Source organism: Battus philenor, unplaced genomic scaffold (assembly GCF_028537555.1).
Source record: "Battus philenor isolate CCGP_79_NKW_IND1 unplaced genomic scaffold, ilBatPhil1.0.hap1 SCAF_5, whole genome shotgun sequence".
NCBI classification, from domain to species: Eukaryota; Metazoa; Arthropoda; class Insecta; order Lepidoptera; family Papilionidae; genus Battus; species Battus philenor.
Genome location: NW_027181715.1, coordinates 8086553 through 8100163, shown reverse-complemented (window position 1 = coordinate 8100163; position 13611 = coordinate 8086553). Strand labels below are relative to the sequence as shown.

At 30.4% G+C, this 13611-nt stretch overlaps 1 protein-coding gene across 1 annotated transcript; it reads left to right on the top strand.

Moving 5' to 3' along the window:
• Positions 1-517: 517 nt before the first annotated feature.
• On the top strand, positions 518-13370 carry LOC137929867 (centromere-associated protein E-like). The gene is made up of 13 exons (XM_068772991.1): positions 518-547; positions 626-757; positions 1017-1165; positions 1665-1950; positions 3719-3931; positions 5443-5679; positions 6019-6204; positions 9179-9421; positions 9500-9754; positions 9833-10049; positions 10218-10363; positions 10438-10506; positions 10587-13370. Exons 1-13 carry the CDS (start codon positions 518-520, stop codon positions 13368-13370), a joined length of 4947 nt encoding a protein of 1648 aa, XP_068629092.1.
• Positions 13371-13611: the final 241 nt, after the last annotated feature.

The window sequence follows — 13611 nt, the reverse complement described above, 5'->3', positions numbered from 1 at the left end:
GTAATTTGCACGGTTCCACAGCAGAAAATAGGTTTTTCTAAGACAAAATTAAAAAAAGCTTAGAAGATTAATGTATATCCCTAACCAGCAAAAATACTTATATTTATAACTTGCTGGTGAAACAATTAGATTTTTTTTCTTAAAACTTAGATTTGATTTACATATGAGAAAACTTGGATATTTCGTCTTTAAAATAGATAGCTTGAAACAGATTTAAACTTGAATTTTTATTTTTGTAGTTATAGTTGAAAAAATACATAGAACATTTTAAATAAATCGTTGTGACCAGACAGTAAGAAGAATACATTAAAAAATAACGTCACAAATGATAGAACGAGTAATTGGACACACGTCATATATTTATAATTAATTTGGCAAAACCATAAATGTAAATTTTGCTTCAAAATGTATGTTTGTATTAACTGAATAATTTATAAAAATTGTAAAATTATAAAGTGACCAGAGGGCAGAAACAATTATCTATAAATTATTTAATTACAAAAAGTACTGTTACAGTATGGACAACAAAGAAATTTCATGTAAAAAGGTATGTGATGTTTATATTATATAAATAAGAGATTTATCTTATATAAATAAGAGCCAATCCAATGTTGACACTATGTAGTTGTTCAAGAAATGTACGCGAATCGAAAAACTTGACGCCGGAGAAGTAGATGAGAAATATCAATCGATGGGTTCGCTAATAGCTTGGAACGTTTCTAAAGTTTTGAGAAGCAATCCAAACATAGATTTGAAGGTAACGATCACTTTTCAGGAACGTTTCTTTTATCCTACTTTGCATTTAATGATTCTCCAAGAATATTTTAAAATGTTTTAATAAAATATAGAAGCACGTTATACATAGTATAAAATGATAAGCAAAACGGTCATTTACGTGTACATTAAAGTGTTTTATTTACACGTAAATGACCTTTGTGAATAATATATCATAGAACATAAGGAATTTTTTTTAATTTTATTACGTTATGATGTAACAATAATTCAGTGTTTTATAGTTAGAAATAACAGCAATGCAAGAGCAATTGGAATCAAATTTGTGGGATGTGAACTCTGTGATATCCAACTATCCTGACAAGCGATATTTGGCGTGTGCTCTCTTGGCGTGGCAGCAGATGGGCCATGGGGACACAAACAGTTTGTACCAGTATGTTTGTTTATTACATATGACCTCTACAAGGGAACATTATGCGCGGTCCATTTTCGAGTGAAATTGATGCGGGTTCTGTTCCCATTACAATAATGACAGTGCATAACGTTTAACATAATCCTACATGTAAGGTTAAAGGAAAGAGGTTGGCAGAAACGAATTTTATTTAATCGACAAACCTTATCTTTGGTATGCTAACCTTATCTTAGGTTATGTAAGATATTTACATTATATTCACCTCTCAATTGAAAACTTTGTTCTGAAATTCTTTACATTTAAATATGAAGTTTTTTTACATTTTATACTTGTATACACCAGTTCTTTCTTATTACGTCAATTTAATTATCTTTCATAGAATATCTTAATGTTCTTTATACCTTTAGTCTTATACCTATGGTATTAGAAACGTTATTAGATTTTGCGTTACCGGGTTGTGCGTTGTTTTATGCTAAAGAGTTTTTTGTAGTTCGTAATTGTTATATACTTTTTATTCCAGTTTTATACAAACTAATTTGGACAGAGTTTATGCAAAACACAGTGAAACATTAGTCACAGAGGTTAATTATGTTGTTAGTACTGATAAAATTACCTACGTGCCAAATGTTGGACAACAAGACTCAGAACTTTTTAATAAGATTGAATCACCTGATTCAGAACAGTGCTTGAAATTAAGACCTTTCATGAAAATGCCTGTTGAAACGAAAATTGTTATGCGTTGTGACATGTGTAAGCCCAAACCGTCAAAGCCTGCAAATACTGACTCAAAGAAAAAAGGAGAGACGGTTAGTTACGCTTTATGTAAAATCACGGATATCGTATAAGTTATTTCGTCGCACTAACGACACAAGGAAAATAATAAAACGTAGTAATGTAATTTAAAACAAGGTATTACTTGTACATTGAACTCATTAGTTTCGCAATTTTTTATGAATAGCAGACAAACATTTAACTGATTTGATAGTTCATATATGCTTTATTTAATATTTTTGTAGAGAGATAAAAAATGTGTCATACTATTAATTTCATAATATTTAAAACAAAGACGTGATCTTTATATTTTAAAATTGTGTTTAAATTTAACTAGGTTTACATTATCCGGTAGAAACGTCATGATTATTCCGAATATTTTCTGCTTGCAATTCAGTTGCTCGTTACATACGGAAGATTTTAAAATAGATAAGTTTATGCATATGCGGACTAATTATATTTAACTAGGTGCTGCCTGCTATTTTGTTTGCGTAAAATCTTAATTCTTATTCATCTAAGGTTCTTAACTGGGTAAATAAAATTTTGTATTTTAAATTGGAACAGTACGTAAAAAAATTAAAAATTTTGGCGGGTTTTATGCAGAAACTATGGCATGTTTTAATTTACAGTTTAGTTTTAATTTCAATTACAAGCGAAAGTAGGGAACTTAATTCGTATTCATGTTTATTAATATGTTTATGTATATATTTTCCATTGTATATGTATATTATAATTTCTATGTATATGTGTATTATAATTTCTAGAAAACGTCTTATTCTTATTTTAAAACAGATCGCAACTGCAATATTGCATATCGGTAAACGATTTTAGTCTTTAATGCACCGTACATGTATTTCTTTCTAATTTTTATTAGATAATTCTTGAGGATAAAAAGCTGAGATACTTTGATGTATTATATATGTACCTAAAGGTATTTTTTTGATAAAGATAATATTTCTTTTTCTTAGATAACAGTACGAAACGTCTGAAATGATTTATGTATCGATTCGCTTTAAACGAATGATATTATTCTGCTATGCAATTAATGATTCAAATCGAATGTATATTTTATTGATCTTGAAGAATTCATTGCGTATTTTAGTTATTAAGAATAATCTAGAACGAGTACCTTGCTATGATGTTATGCCTTTGTAATACAATACGTAAATAGTATATTTTTATTATGTATTGATTATGTAAGTGCTATTATAGAAGTCGATATATGCACCTCCGTCATAACACGATTCCCCTAAGCGGTGTTAATGTAAATTAAATCTGTACTATTAAGTGCTTAGTTAATCGTAATTTCTTGTTATATACATCGAATGGAACACATTAATATTTATAATTCCTATAAATTTATTGTTAGTAATATATTTTTAAAGTGTTGGTTTTGTTAATTGTTATTAATTATATTTACTTAAGTACAGGGAAACCATATTAGGAAATTATAGTGTTAGTATATATACATATGTTAATTAATTATTAATCAATATTGTAGATATGACTGTAATTTTTACTCATTAAATATAGTTTAGAAATTACCGTATATCTCAATACTATAAAAGTTGTGACCTTTAGCTTATATATATTGTATCGTTTATGCACTATAATTTATTTTGGAAAAGCTAATTTATATCTAAAATTTGTGTATAAAATATAAATGTGTAATTCGTATCAGTTTTTATGCAATAGCCTGCGAAAATCAAAAACATTTTACTCTTTCATTACAAACTAATTTTATATTTAGTGGTTAACAAATTTTATGTAGGTAAAATATAACCTATTGCTGCCTAATTTTAGCCATGTTGCGTTAAGTCCGCGTGCAAACAACGTCTAGCTGAAATGGATGCGTCTACTTGTGAACTCAAAAAACGACTTCAACAGCTGGCTAAGCGCGAGGAGGAACGTCAGAAATTGTTAACACGCGCTGAGACTTCTTGGAGAGACTTGGAAAATAATTACATTCGTCGCCTTAAGCTTGCTGAAGAAAAGGAAGAAGATATATCTAAACAGGTATAAAGATATCCTATCTATATACGGAAAATAGACAACAGAAAAAAGTAATAAGCAAGATTAAAATTACTTTCTTTCATTCGTCGTCGTCTCGTCGTCATCGTTTCTGCCATAGACCCTTGTCGCAAGGCCTCCTTCAAAGTTGTTGAACTATTATCCTTTTTTTTCAAGATGGATATACCATAATCGTCACGCTTGGCAGGCGAGTTGGCGATCACAGTGTCGTATTATGGTACACAGTGGAAACTGCTGCCCATCCTCTGGAAACTTGTTAAGCAGAGGCAATCCTATGTAATTAATGCACAAAGTGTAAATTAAATAAGTTTGTGTTCCAGGAATCGAACCCGGGACGAAACGCAAGTCTCTGTCCTCTACCGTTGGGCTGCCACTGCTCTTCACTTCTAACAATAGCTATCAAGATTACTTTTCTAACAAAATCTCATTGTTGTAAACAAAATATGATGCCTGAAGTAAAAAAAAAACGACTTAAAGGCTGTTCATTCTTTTCATTAGTCATTTATTTTAAAAGATTATTTCAAATTTCTAGTAATGGAGTCGTAAGATTTATTTACACTACGCGCAAAGCTATGGTCTTTATATAAAATCGGTATATACCGTTGTGCTTTTTTCTTAGTAAAAAGTAGAGGATTTAATTCCGGAACTGTAATAGCTAATATCGCTTATCGCATTAGATCGTTCTTTATTAAGTTGTTTATCATCATTACACGACATATTTACGTCAAAATTTTTCGTAGCCGATTCCTATTATATTATTAGATGTCGAAACATTATTGCTTGCAAATAAACAAATTTGCAATATCCTATAAATTTCAATAAGACAAAGTATGATCACGAATTTTTATAATTAAAATTCCATTTGCTATAATTTTACTTGACCAATAAATCAATTAGCAATGTACCACACGACAACGATATTTATCGTATTCTCGATAGTTGTGATATTTAACTACAATATCCAAAGAAGTTTAAAGTATTAAATACGTTGAAATTTCGAAATTTCGGGAAGCGGTCGAAGTTGCGTCGGCGAAGACATTTTACACTTGAATCAATATTGTGTAAGAAAATATTTTCTACATGTTCAAGTTTTCTTATATATAATTATATAGCGATAGTCTCGGTGATTACGTAGATTTAAATGTTATTGTGTTTAATTTTGAAGGGCGCGTATCCAGTGACGTTGGGATATTGAGCCGTGCTGTGTTACATTAAAAGTTGCTGCCACCGACCATATGCGTCTGATGATATAACGTTGTGATGATTCTAGAATGTAACGTAGACCAAAAAATACGCTTTGCAATATAAAATATAATCCTTATTAATTATAAACATAAAAATAATTTTACGACGAAGAGTTAAATTTAAACGGAACTATTACCAAGTTGTTGAATTACTTTTTGCATGATTTTAATTGCACGTTGCAAGGTTACACGTACAACAATAATCGTAAATTATAATTTAATGAATGTCACATTGATTAAATTCAATTTTAGATAAAGAATTCTATTGAAGAACGAAATGATTACAAGAGCGTTTGTGGAGTCTTATCAAAACAGCTAGAAGAAAGAGGAGCGGTTGTGCAGAAGGAAGGTGAAAGTTTAAAGAAAGTGGAGGCAGAAGTTTGTGAGAGGGCGAGGAAGAAGTTTAAGATAACAGAGGATATGGCATGTTCCGAGTCCTGTCTTGCGCAACATCAATGTCGCGCGGCGCAGATAGAAAGAGACCTTCGGGTTAGTAAACCTCAAAGCCGAGTTAAGCAAAGAAAAACACGACTTGTTAATTATGATAAATGGTCGATAACCTCGAAGTCAAATCCAAGTTTAACAGTATCTTAACTAAATCAATTACCCTCTATCAATTTTGTCCGTATTATTAAAGATTTCAAATATTTTACCAAGTGTTTGTAAATGTCATGTGTGTTATTTACTGCTCAGCACATATATAGTCTGGCAAAAAACGCTCCCTAGTATCACTATCGCCTTTTGTACAATTGTTTTTAAAACTGTTGTATAATCAATTTCAAGTAATTGAGGAATTATGTAAATAACAATAAATATATTTCTTTTAAGTTTAAAGAAGAGCAAGTCCGTAGGAAGGTAAAAAATTTAGAAGACACTGCTGAGTCGCTTCGTGGACTTAGATGTGAGGCTGAAAGGGCTTTACGTAACGAATTAGGAGCCTTAAAAGATCAAGTTGCAAAGATATCAAAACGCCTTTTAATGGAAGAAGCAGAATCGTCAAATATCAGGAACGAGGTTAAAAATTTGTGATTTAATCTGTAATATTAAAAAAATTTATTAAAATCGCTCAGTTATTCTGCTTATCGAATCTTTTCATCTCATACTCTTAAAGAATGAATTATCAGACGATATTTACCATTTACCATAATTGATTCTTACTAATATGTGATATTTGGTAGTTTGATGTGATGTTTTGCTAAGTATAATTACTCTTGTAATATACTAGTAATTAGTCCTAGATTTCATTTTTTGAGTATCATTTGATGTTTTCATATATATATATATATAATATAGCTTTTATTATATTTCGTAAATTGGTAGTAATCACTATATCTGTTATTTATTCATGGATAAAAAATATATTACACGTACAAATGTATTTTTGTTAAAATAGTACAGGTATCACATGCAAGAATCCGTTCCTAAGAGGCGACCGTTTCTTAGGCTTTACACAAATGAGAGCACTACAAATAGTGTTTTTTTATAATCTATTAAATGAACAATTCGTATGTTGATGTACATACGAATTGGTTATAATTGTGAGCTGTGCACAAATAAGAATGACCTGTAAACTTTTCCCGAAAAATTAAAATGATTTAAGATTACTTAGCTACCGGTACTTTTGGAGAATATAGCGGAAGAAGTTTTAAATAATATCATTAAAATAATATTATTACCCATTAAAATTTTTTGTTTCGAATTAAAGTTAAATGTTAACTTCGCCCAACCATTCAGTCTGCGTTCTTTGACGTTTAAAAGTAAGATAGAATATACACATAAGTGATATATTATTTCTAACGAGTATATGTAATTAAACAACATTTTTGTATATGAATTACACTATTATGTAAAAATAAAACTTGAATACAATGTAGGAGATAACACTTCTAGAGATTGTAATGCAAACGTTTAAAAAAAGTCCAACTGGTATATTTGTTTTGTCAATTTGATAGTTCTTAAAATATCTCGAATATATCATAAATATATAAAGAGTAATATAATAATATCTCTTTCATATATTACTCTACTTCTACGTCACTTAGTAAAAGGCCCGTAATACTGTTGCTATTGCTTAAAATCCATACTGCCTTTATAGTTTATTATCTTGACTTACTGAAACTACTGTCCTAACGAGACGTGCATGTACGTTGTTGTCGTGCGTGTAGTTTGGTGTCAATCTCAAATATACGGGAACTTAAAATACCTTTCGGTATCACAAGTGAAAATTTTAATTTTTGAAGCTCTATTTCGCGCTACTGTACTACTAACTGTTTTAACGAATTAAAATGTGGTCGCGGATTGAGGATCGATGTGAGAGACTTCCTTCGAGAGCGGCTAATGAAATTCACTTTGAAGTTATGCGGCACATGGCAAAGCCTGGCAAGAGAGTTATGCACCTGTATATTCGCGCAAACTTGGGCATCCGTATAAGTTAAATTCAAAATATTTTGCACAGTTATGATGCTTAAACCAAGACAAATTTTACAATGGTCTTTAGAATTACCTAGATCAAACAGGAAGAAGCGTAAGGAAAAGATCACTGCTTTGGCCGCTTCAAAATTCTTCGGCCATATAGGTGAACAATTATTCTCGAAAATCAACGAATTTGGCCAAATAAACAACCAAATTACGGCAGTTTTGGCGTCGTTGGGTCATCCTTTTTGCAGTCACGACCTTACACCTTGCTAATTATGTTTATTACAAAAAATAAAAAATAAACTTTATGTAGTACGGTTTCCAACTATCGAATAAGTGGTGACTGCATCTAAAAACTTCGTGGAAAAGTCTTTCAAAGAAGAGTGAACCTATTGATTGTCTTCATGGTTGTACGTCACAAAAGTGTTCATAAATTTTGTCGAGGTGGCTATTTTGAAAAACGAGTCAATACTAAATATAATCATATTTAAGTTAATACTTAGTTCAATTTGTGATATTCTCAAAACTATTAGAGTAGAAAAAACTATAGCCGTGATAATGTATAGCGTGAGTGTATATATACTGTTACGGCATGACGTAACATTTACAGTCCGTTGTACGTGCGCCTTGATCATCTCGACTTTTTAAATTACAAAAATTAAAGATGATTTTATAGTGACCTAACAAACATAATATTCGCATATATATACATACATATATTATAAAACAGATGAGCTTATCGTGATAATATCCCCAATAAATATTACACAAAACTGGGAGTAAAACGTTTGTGCAAACATGGTAACGTTATGAAGTGACCTCTGAATTAATAATAACTGACAAGACAGCATATAGAAACAACATATTATAGATTTACATATTATAGATAAAACTCAACGAAATATGGAAAAATAAAACAATAACTTTAAAGCCTTCTGGTGAGCAAATAGTCGTTGCGTTCCAAATAAGGTGTGCAAATTTCAAAGTAAATCGTATAAAAACCCATCCCACGGGCAAGAAGTATCTTGACAAATTTAGTGAAGTTCGTTCACTCAGTAAAACACTGTTTAATTAAACACGATTCCACTTTTTTGCGGTTTTAATTTGTTTCTATTTCGAATAGAATTTCAATACCTTATTTTAACGTTGAAGTTATATAGTTATTGTACATAAACATCTCTTATGATCTTTATTGTATAATGGCAAAATAACTAGTTTCTTGCATTCCTGCAGATATTATGGTAATCTTTTATTTTTCACATGCTTTGGAAGAATTATTCATAAAATATTTTTTTTGTTTACTGCTGCAAAAAAAGAACATAGGATTTTACGTGTTATTAAATGTTACCTAAATTATTTATCTGTCAAACAAGTGTGGTATTTGTGTTGTGTGGAAACTGGTTTGCGACATTATTATTTCACTTAAATATGAAAAAAAAAATAGTGTATCGTATGAACAGGTTTCTTTATCATTAAATCAGATCAGATATAAATGTATTATTTTACTTTTAATATTTATGAGTAAAAAATTAGAGACAATTTTGTTCAATAAATTGAATCGGATTATTTTTAGCTGGATGAGTTACGCGTAAATAAATCAAATATTTTAGAAGATCTTGATGCTTGTAAAATAATGTGCGATCATCATATGCAAGGGCAAATAGCGGAAATAAAGAAAAAAACAGATGAGCTTGCTGATATAAAAGAAAAACTTTTGGAATGCCGTTGTAAACTCCCACAAGACACCTGCGTGGAAGTGAAACGAACCCCTTCGCTCGCTGCTATATGTCGATGTTCGTCTGAAGATAACATTCAGGTACGACGTTTTGCTATAGTAAGATTTTTGGTAAACATTATTTTTTCTTGTCTCCTATAATACTCTTTTCATTTCCAGGATTCATGTTCTTGTACATCTTTACGTAGTAGTCTTCTATCGAATTTGCTTAAAGATCTTTTTGGAGGATTGCAATCAGAGTTAGGTGACAATGGATCCATAATGCCTTGTCAATTGTTAAAATGTTTGGAAGACAAACATAGCTGGGACCGCTCCACTCCAGTTAAGTCGAATCTTGGAAGTTTCTTTTCGAAATTGCTCGTCGGAGAGCTTGATATTGCAATAGCTTCTTCGATCGAAAAATACCACGTTAAGGTAAAAAACTTTACAGTCTAGTTTGTAGTCGATTCATAAAAATAATATCCTTCTAAATTAAACCATGTCATAATTTAGTGGGTTGGAACATCATGTGTGGACGAGACTTCGAGGATTCCAAATGACGTTGAAGTAGAAGAATGGCAGCAACAGGCTTTAGAAAATAAAGCCCAGAAACTAGCAAAACAATTAGCCGAACAGTTGTTCCAAGAAAAAGCTGATCAATTAATAGAAAAGGCTAAAGGTATCTTAGCCGGAACACCACCGCCTTGTCAATGTGGAAACCCTCCGACACGTAAGTCTATTTTAATTTTATAGAATATGTAAATATAATAAGAATATATAAATTCGTAGGAAAAACTAGACATAATATGTTCGGTTTTACAGTGTTAGTACATATTCATAATTAAAAACGTATTTTTTATTCATTCATTACTAAAAATGTTCCTTTTGTACTTAACAGCTTCTACATACCCATGTATAATTAACACACACATGAATAAACTTCATGTAGGAAAGAGTACTGAAGAAAATATTAGCCCAATAGTTGAAAGAAATAATAAAAATCAAGTCATGCAAGTACACGTTCCGACGGTCGAGCGAAAAATGGTACTTTATCAGTTTAGAAAACTTTCGCCATCATATATTATTTAATTTTAATATAATGAAATTTACTCTTACAGAAACTACCGAAGAAAAACCTTTCAAAATCTACAAAAGATCGAAACAATAATAAGGTTCAACGATCATATGTAATTTAGAATTTTAACATTATTTTGCATTTTTAATCTAAATTGTACTCTTTGTTTTAACTACTATTTTTTTGTTATAGGGCCCTGGTAATAGTACCTTACTTGAATCCAAAAAACCAAAGGGATTTGGCATCAACCAAAAATTTAATAACAGGGCTGTCAGCACGGACAGAAATGACACTTTTACTATATCATTGGACAGCCCCAAAAGCTATAAGACTGAACGTAACTCCTTAAATGAATATGCAAAGAAAAATAGTATAAACCCGGATATTTCTGTTAAATACAGTGGAAAAAATTTTAAGAGACAGACACAGTCATACGCAGTTAATTTATGTTTATGTGAGCCTCAAAAGGATGAAAATATAAAAGACCCATTACCTAAAAACGTGGTAGACACTTCTAGTATTCAGGAACAAAGTAATAGTGAAATAGAAGGCGTAAACAAAGTTTCCTTTCCTTGTAGTGAGATAGATAATCTTTTTACATTACCTTTACATATTTCGAAGACAAACCTAAAAACATTTCAAGATATCCCTTGCTCCAAAGATTGTTTATGTTTAAATAAAACACCATCAAATACATCGCTCAATAAATTATTAGATACTTTGCTCCATGGAGAGCTTAAATTAAACCATCTACTTAATAAAGAAAACATTTCCGATTGTAAACCCAAGGTCGAAAATCACGTTAAAGCATGTCAAGACGTGTTTACAAATACATTGGATGAATGTAAATCGTATAAATGTGTGGAAACTTTTGTTGACGGTAGTCATTTTAAAAATCCTTCTAATTTTTCTGAACAATTTAACGTTATTTCAAAAATGTGTAAGGAAGAGAAGGATGTTAAAAATACTGAAAATATTAGTTGCAAAAACGTGGAAACAGGTGTATATGACAGAGAATACTATAAAAAACTAGGCATCGATGAAACAACCACAGAAAATTATAACAAACGTTATTTAAATTTTATAAATAATAGATTTATTTATAAACAGGACAATCTAACATATGATCAATGCTGTAAATATACAAGCATAGAAAAAAATTATTGTAATATGCCGACCAGTGTGCAAAGCCTTTTACTCCAAGGCAAACGGGATAATTTTAATTTATTAGCAAATTATATAGTAGATAATTCTAAGATTCCCCTCAATTCTAATTGTAACGTCGAATTTTTGGGAGTGACTTTAAGTAATAATGATAGTAATAACCCCTGCAATAACCGAATTTTGAAAAATGTAACTTCTCATCGTCTGCTTCTTGACGCGTGTCAGTGTACTGGACAAGAAAGCCAAAAAGAACCGAAAAATAATATAGACGAATTAAAAACAGAAAAATTGAAGAAAGTATCTTACAAAAATATGTGTATACTCACTCAAAAAAATGATTGCATTTGTTGTAATGAAGGTGAAGAAAATAATGATTTAGAACTTAATACCTTTGAGTTGTTAACTGAGTATCTACAAAAAAAGGTTGAAGAATTTAAGTCCTCCATGTGTAAGTCGAGTGTTGCACCCCATGAAGAAGAGCGTATGTATAATGAAATACTTAAAAAAGTAAAACAAATAATTCTAGAAATGAATAATGAATTAGCATGTAAATGTTGTGAAAACAGTAAAAATGACGATATTGATGCAAGTTGGAAACGTGCGTGCAGTCTTTTACAAGAGTATTTACGGATTAAAATTAAACGAATTCAATGTTCTTGTTCGGTTACAATGAAAAATTCTAACATTGTTTTGCCTGAAATGCTAGAAAAAGTATGTCAATTGATAGAAAATGATTTTAAACAATTAAAGGATACGTATTATAACAAAAATATTCTGAAAAAGGAACAAAAATCTTTAAAGGGAAAACAAACTCAAAAGATTCAAGCTAGTAGTGATTTGCATTCAAACGAAATTAACAGTAATACGAAGAGAATATTTGTTTACGATGCATTGAAGAATCATGCAAATACAGAAAATGCGTCGATAAATTTTGTGAAATTCGAAGACAAAAATGAACAAGCTACTTTGGCAAAAATTGAGGGAGCAAGTGCAAATAGTTCCTTCTACAATGATAAGTTACTTTTAGATACCAAAAATATAGCAAGTCAATTCACAGTTAGTTTGAATAACATACTCGACGAAAAAGTGTTCATGTCAATTTTTCCAGAAGATAATGAAAATGTTAATTATACTAGTAAAGAAGTTAAAATTAAAAAAAATTCTATTCCGTACATCGGTTATACTTTAGATTGTCCGTGTGATAAAATGTTAGGTCCATGCGTTTGCGCAAAGTCTGTCTTAGCGAACAGCAAAGCTAAGACTGATAATATTTGGAAAATTAAAGCAAACAAAAATATGTCTTACATCATGCAAAGCGTCGTAGAAGGTAATTCCAGTGATTTGAAAACCGTTGACTCTTTTTTGCAAGAGGCAAATAAGATTTCATGTAATAAAGAAATGGATACAAACAAAAATGAAGATGAAATCAAGCTTAAACCATCTAATCATAATTTAGAAAATGCAGTTCATAATTTTACTAATACGTCCCACATCTATATCTATGACGACGTAGACTATTTAAGTTACGATGATTGGGATGATTGTGAATCATCGTTTTGTCCAAATTTAAAAGAAGCTTGTTCTAATAAAGAAAAACTATTTGACTCATTACATTTACCTATAGAAAAAAGTAGAACGCTAACAGATAGCGACGATGCTTTAATGAGTGATATTAAAACTCAAAGTTGTACTTGTGAAATGGTTCCAATTTGTCATGTTAAAATGTTAATTGATAATATAGGCCGGCAATTAGAGAATTCAAAGTGTACTTGTGATTCATTAAATCCCAACGTGTGTCCAGTCCATTTTTAGTCAATATAACTTTAAAGTTTTTTTTTGTAAAAACTACTTATGGAACATTTTGGTAATAAATACACCTTTTATATTAAATTGAATTTTCATTCTTTTCTGAGATCTATAGTTAAAGATGTTTATTTTTTAAAATTTGATACTTAGCATACTCTAGGAAGGGTTTTGAGATTGGAGTAGAGTTTATAGTTCTAATATTACAAGTACGAAATTATGTTAAATACTAGCATTGAAATACTAAAGA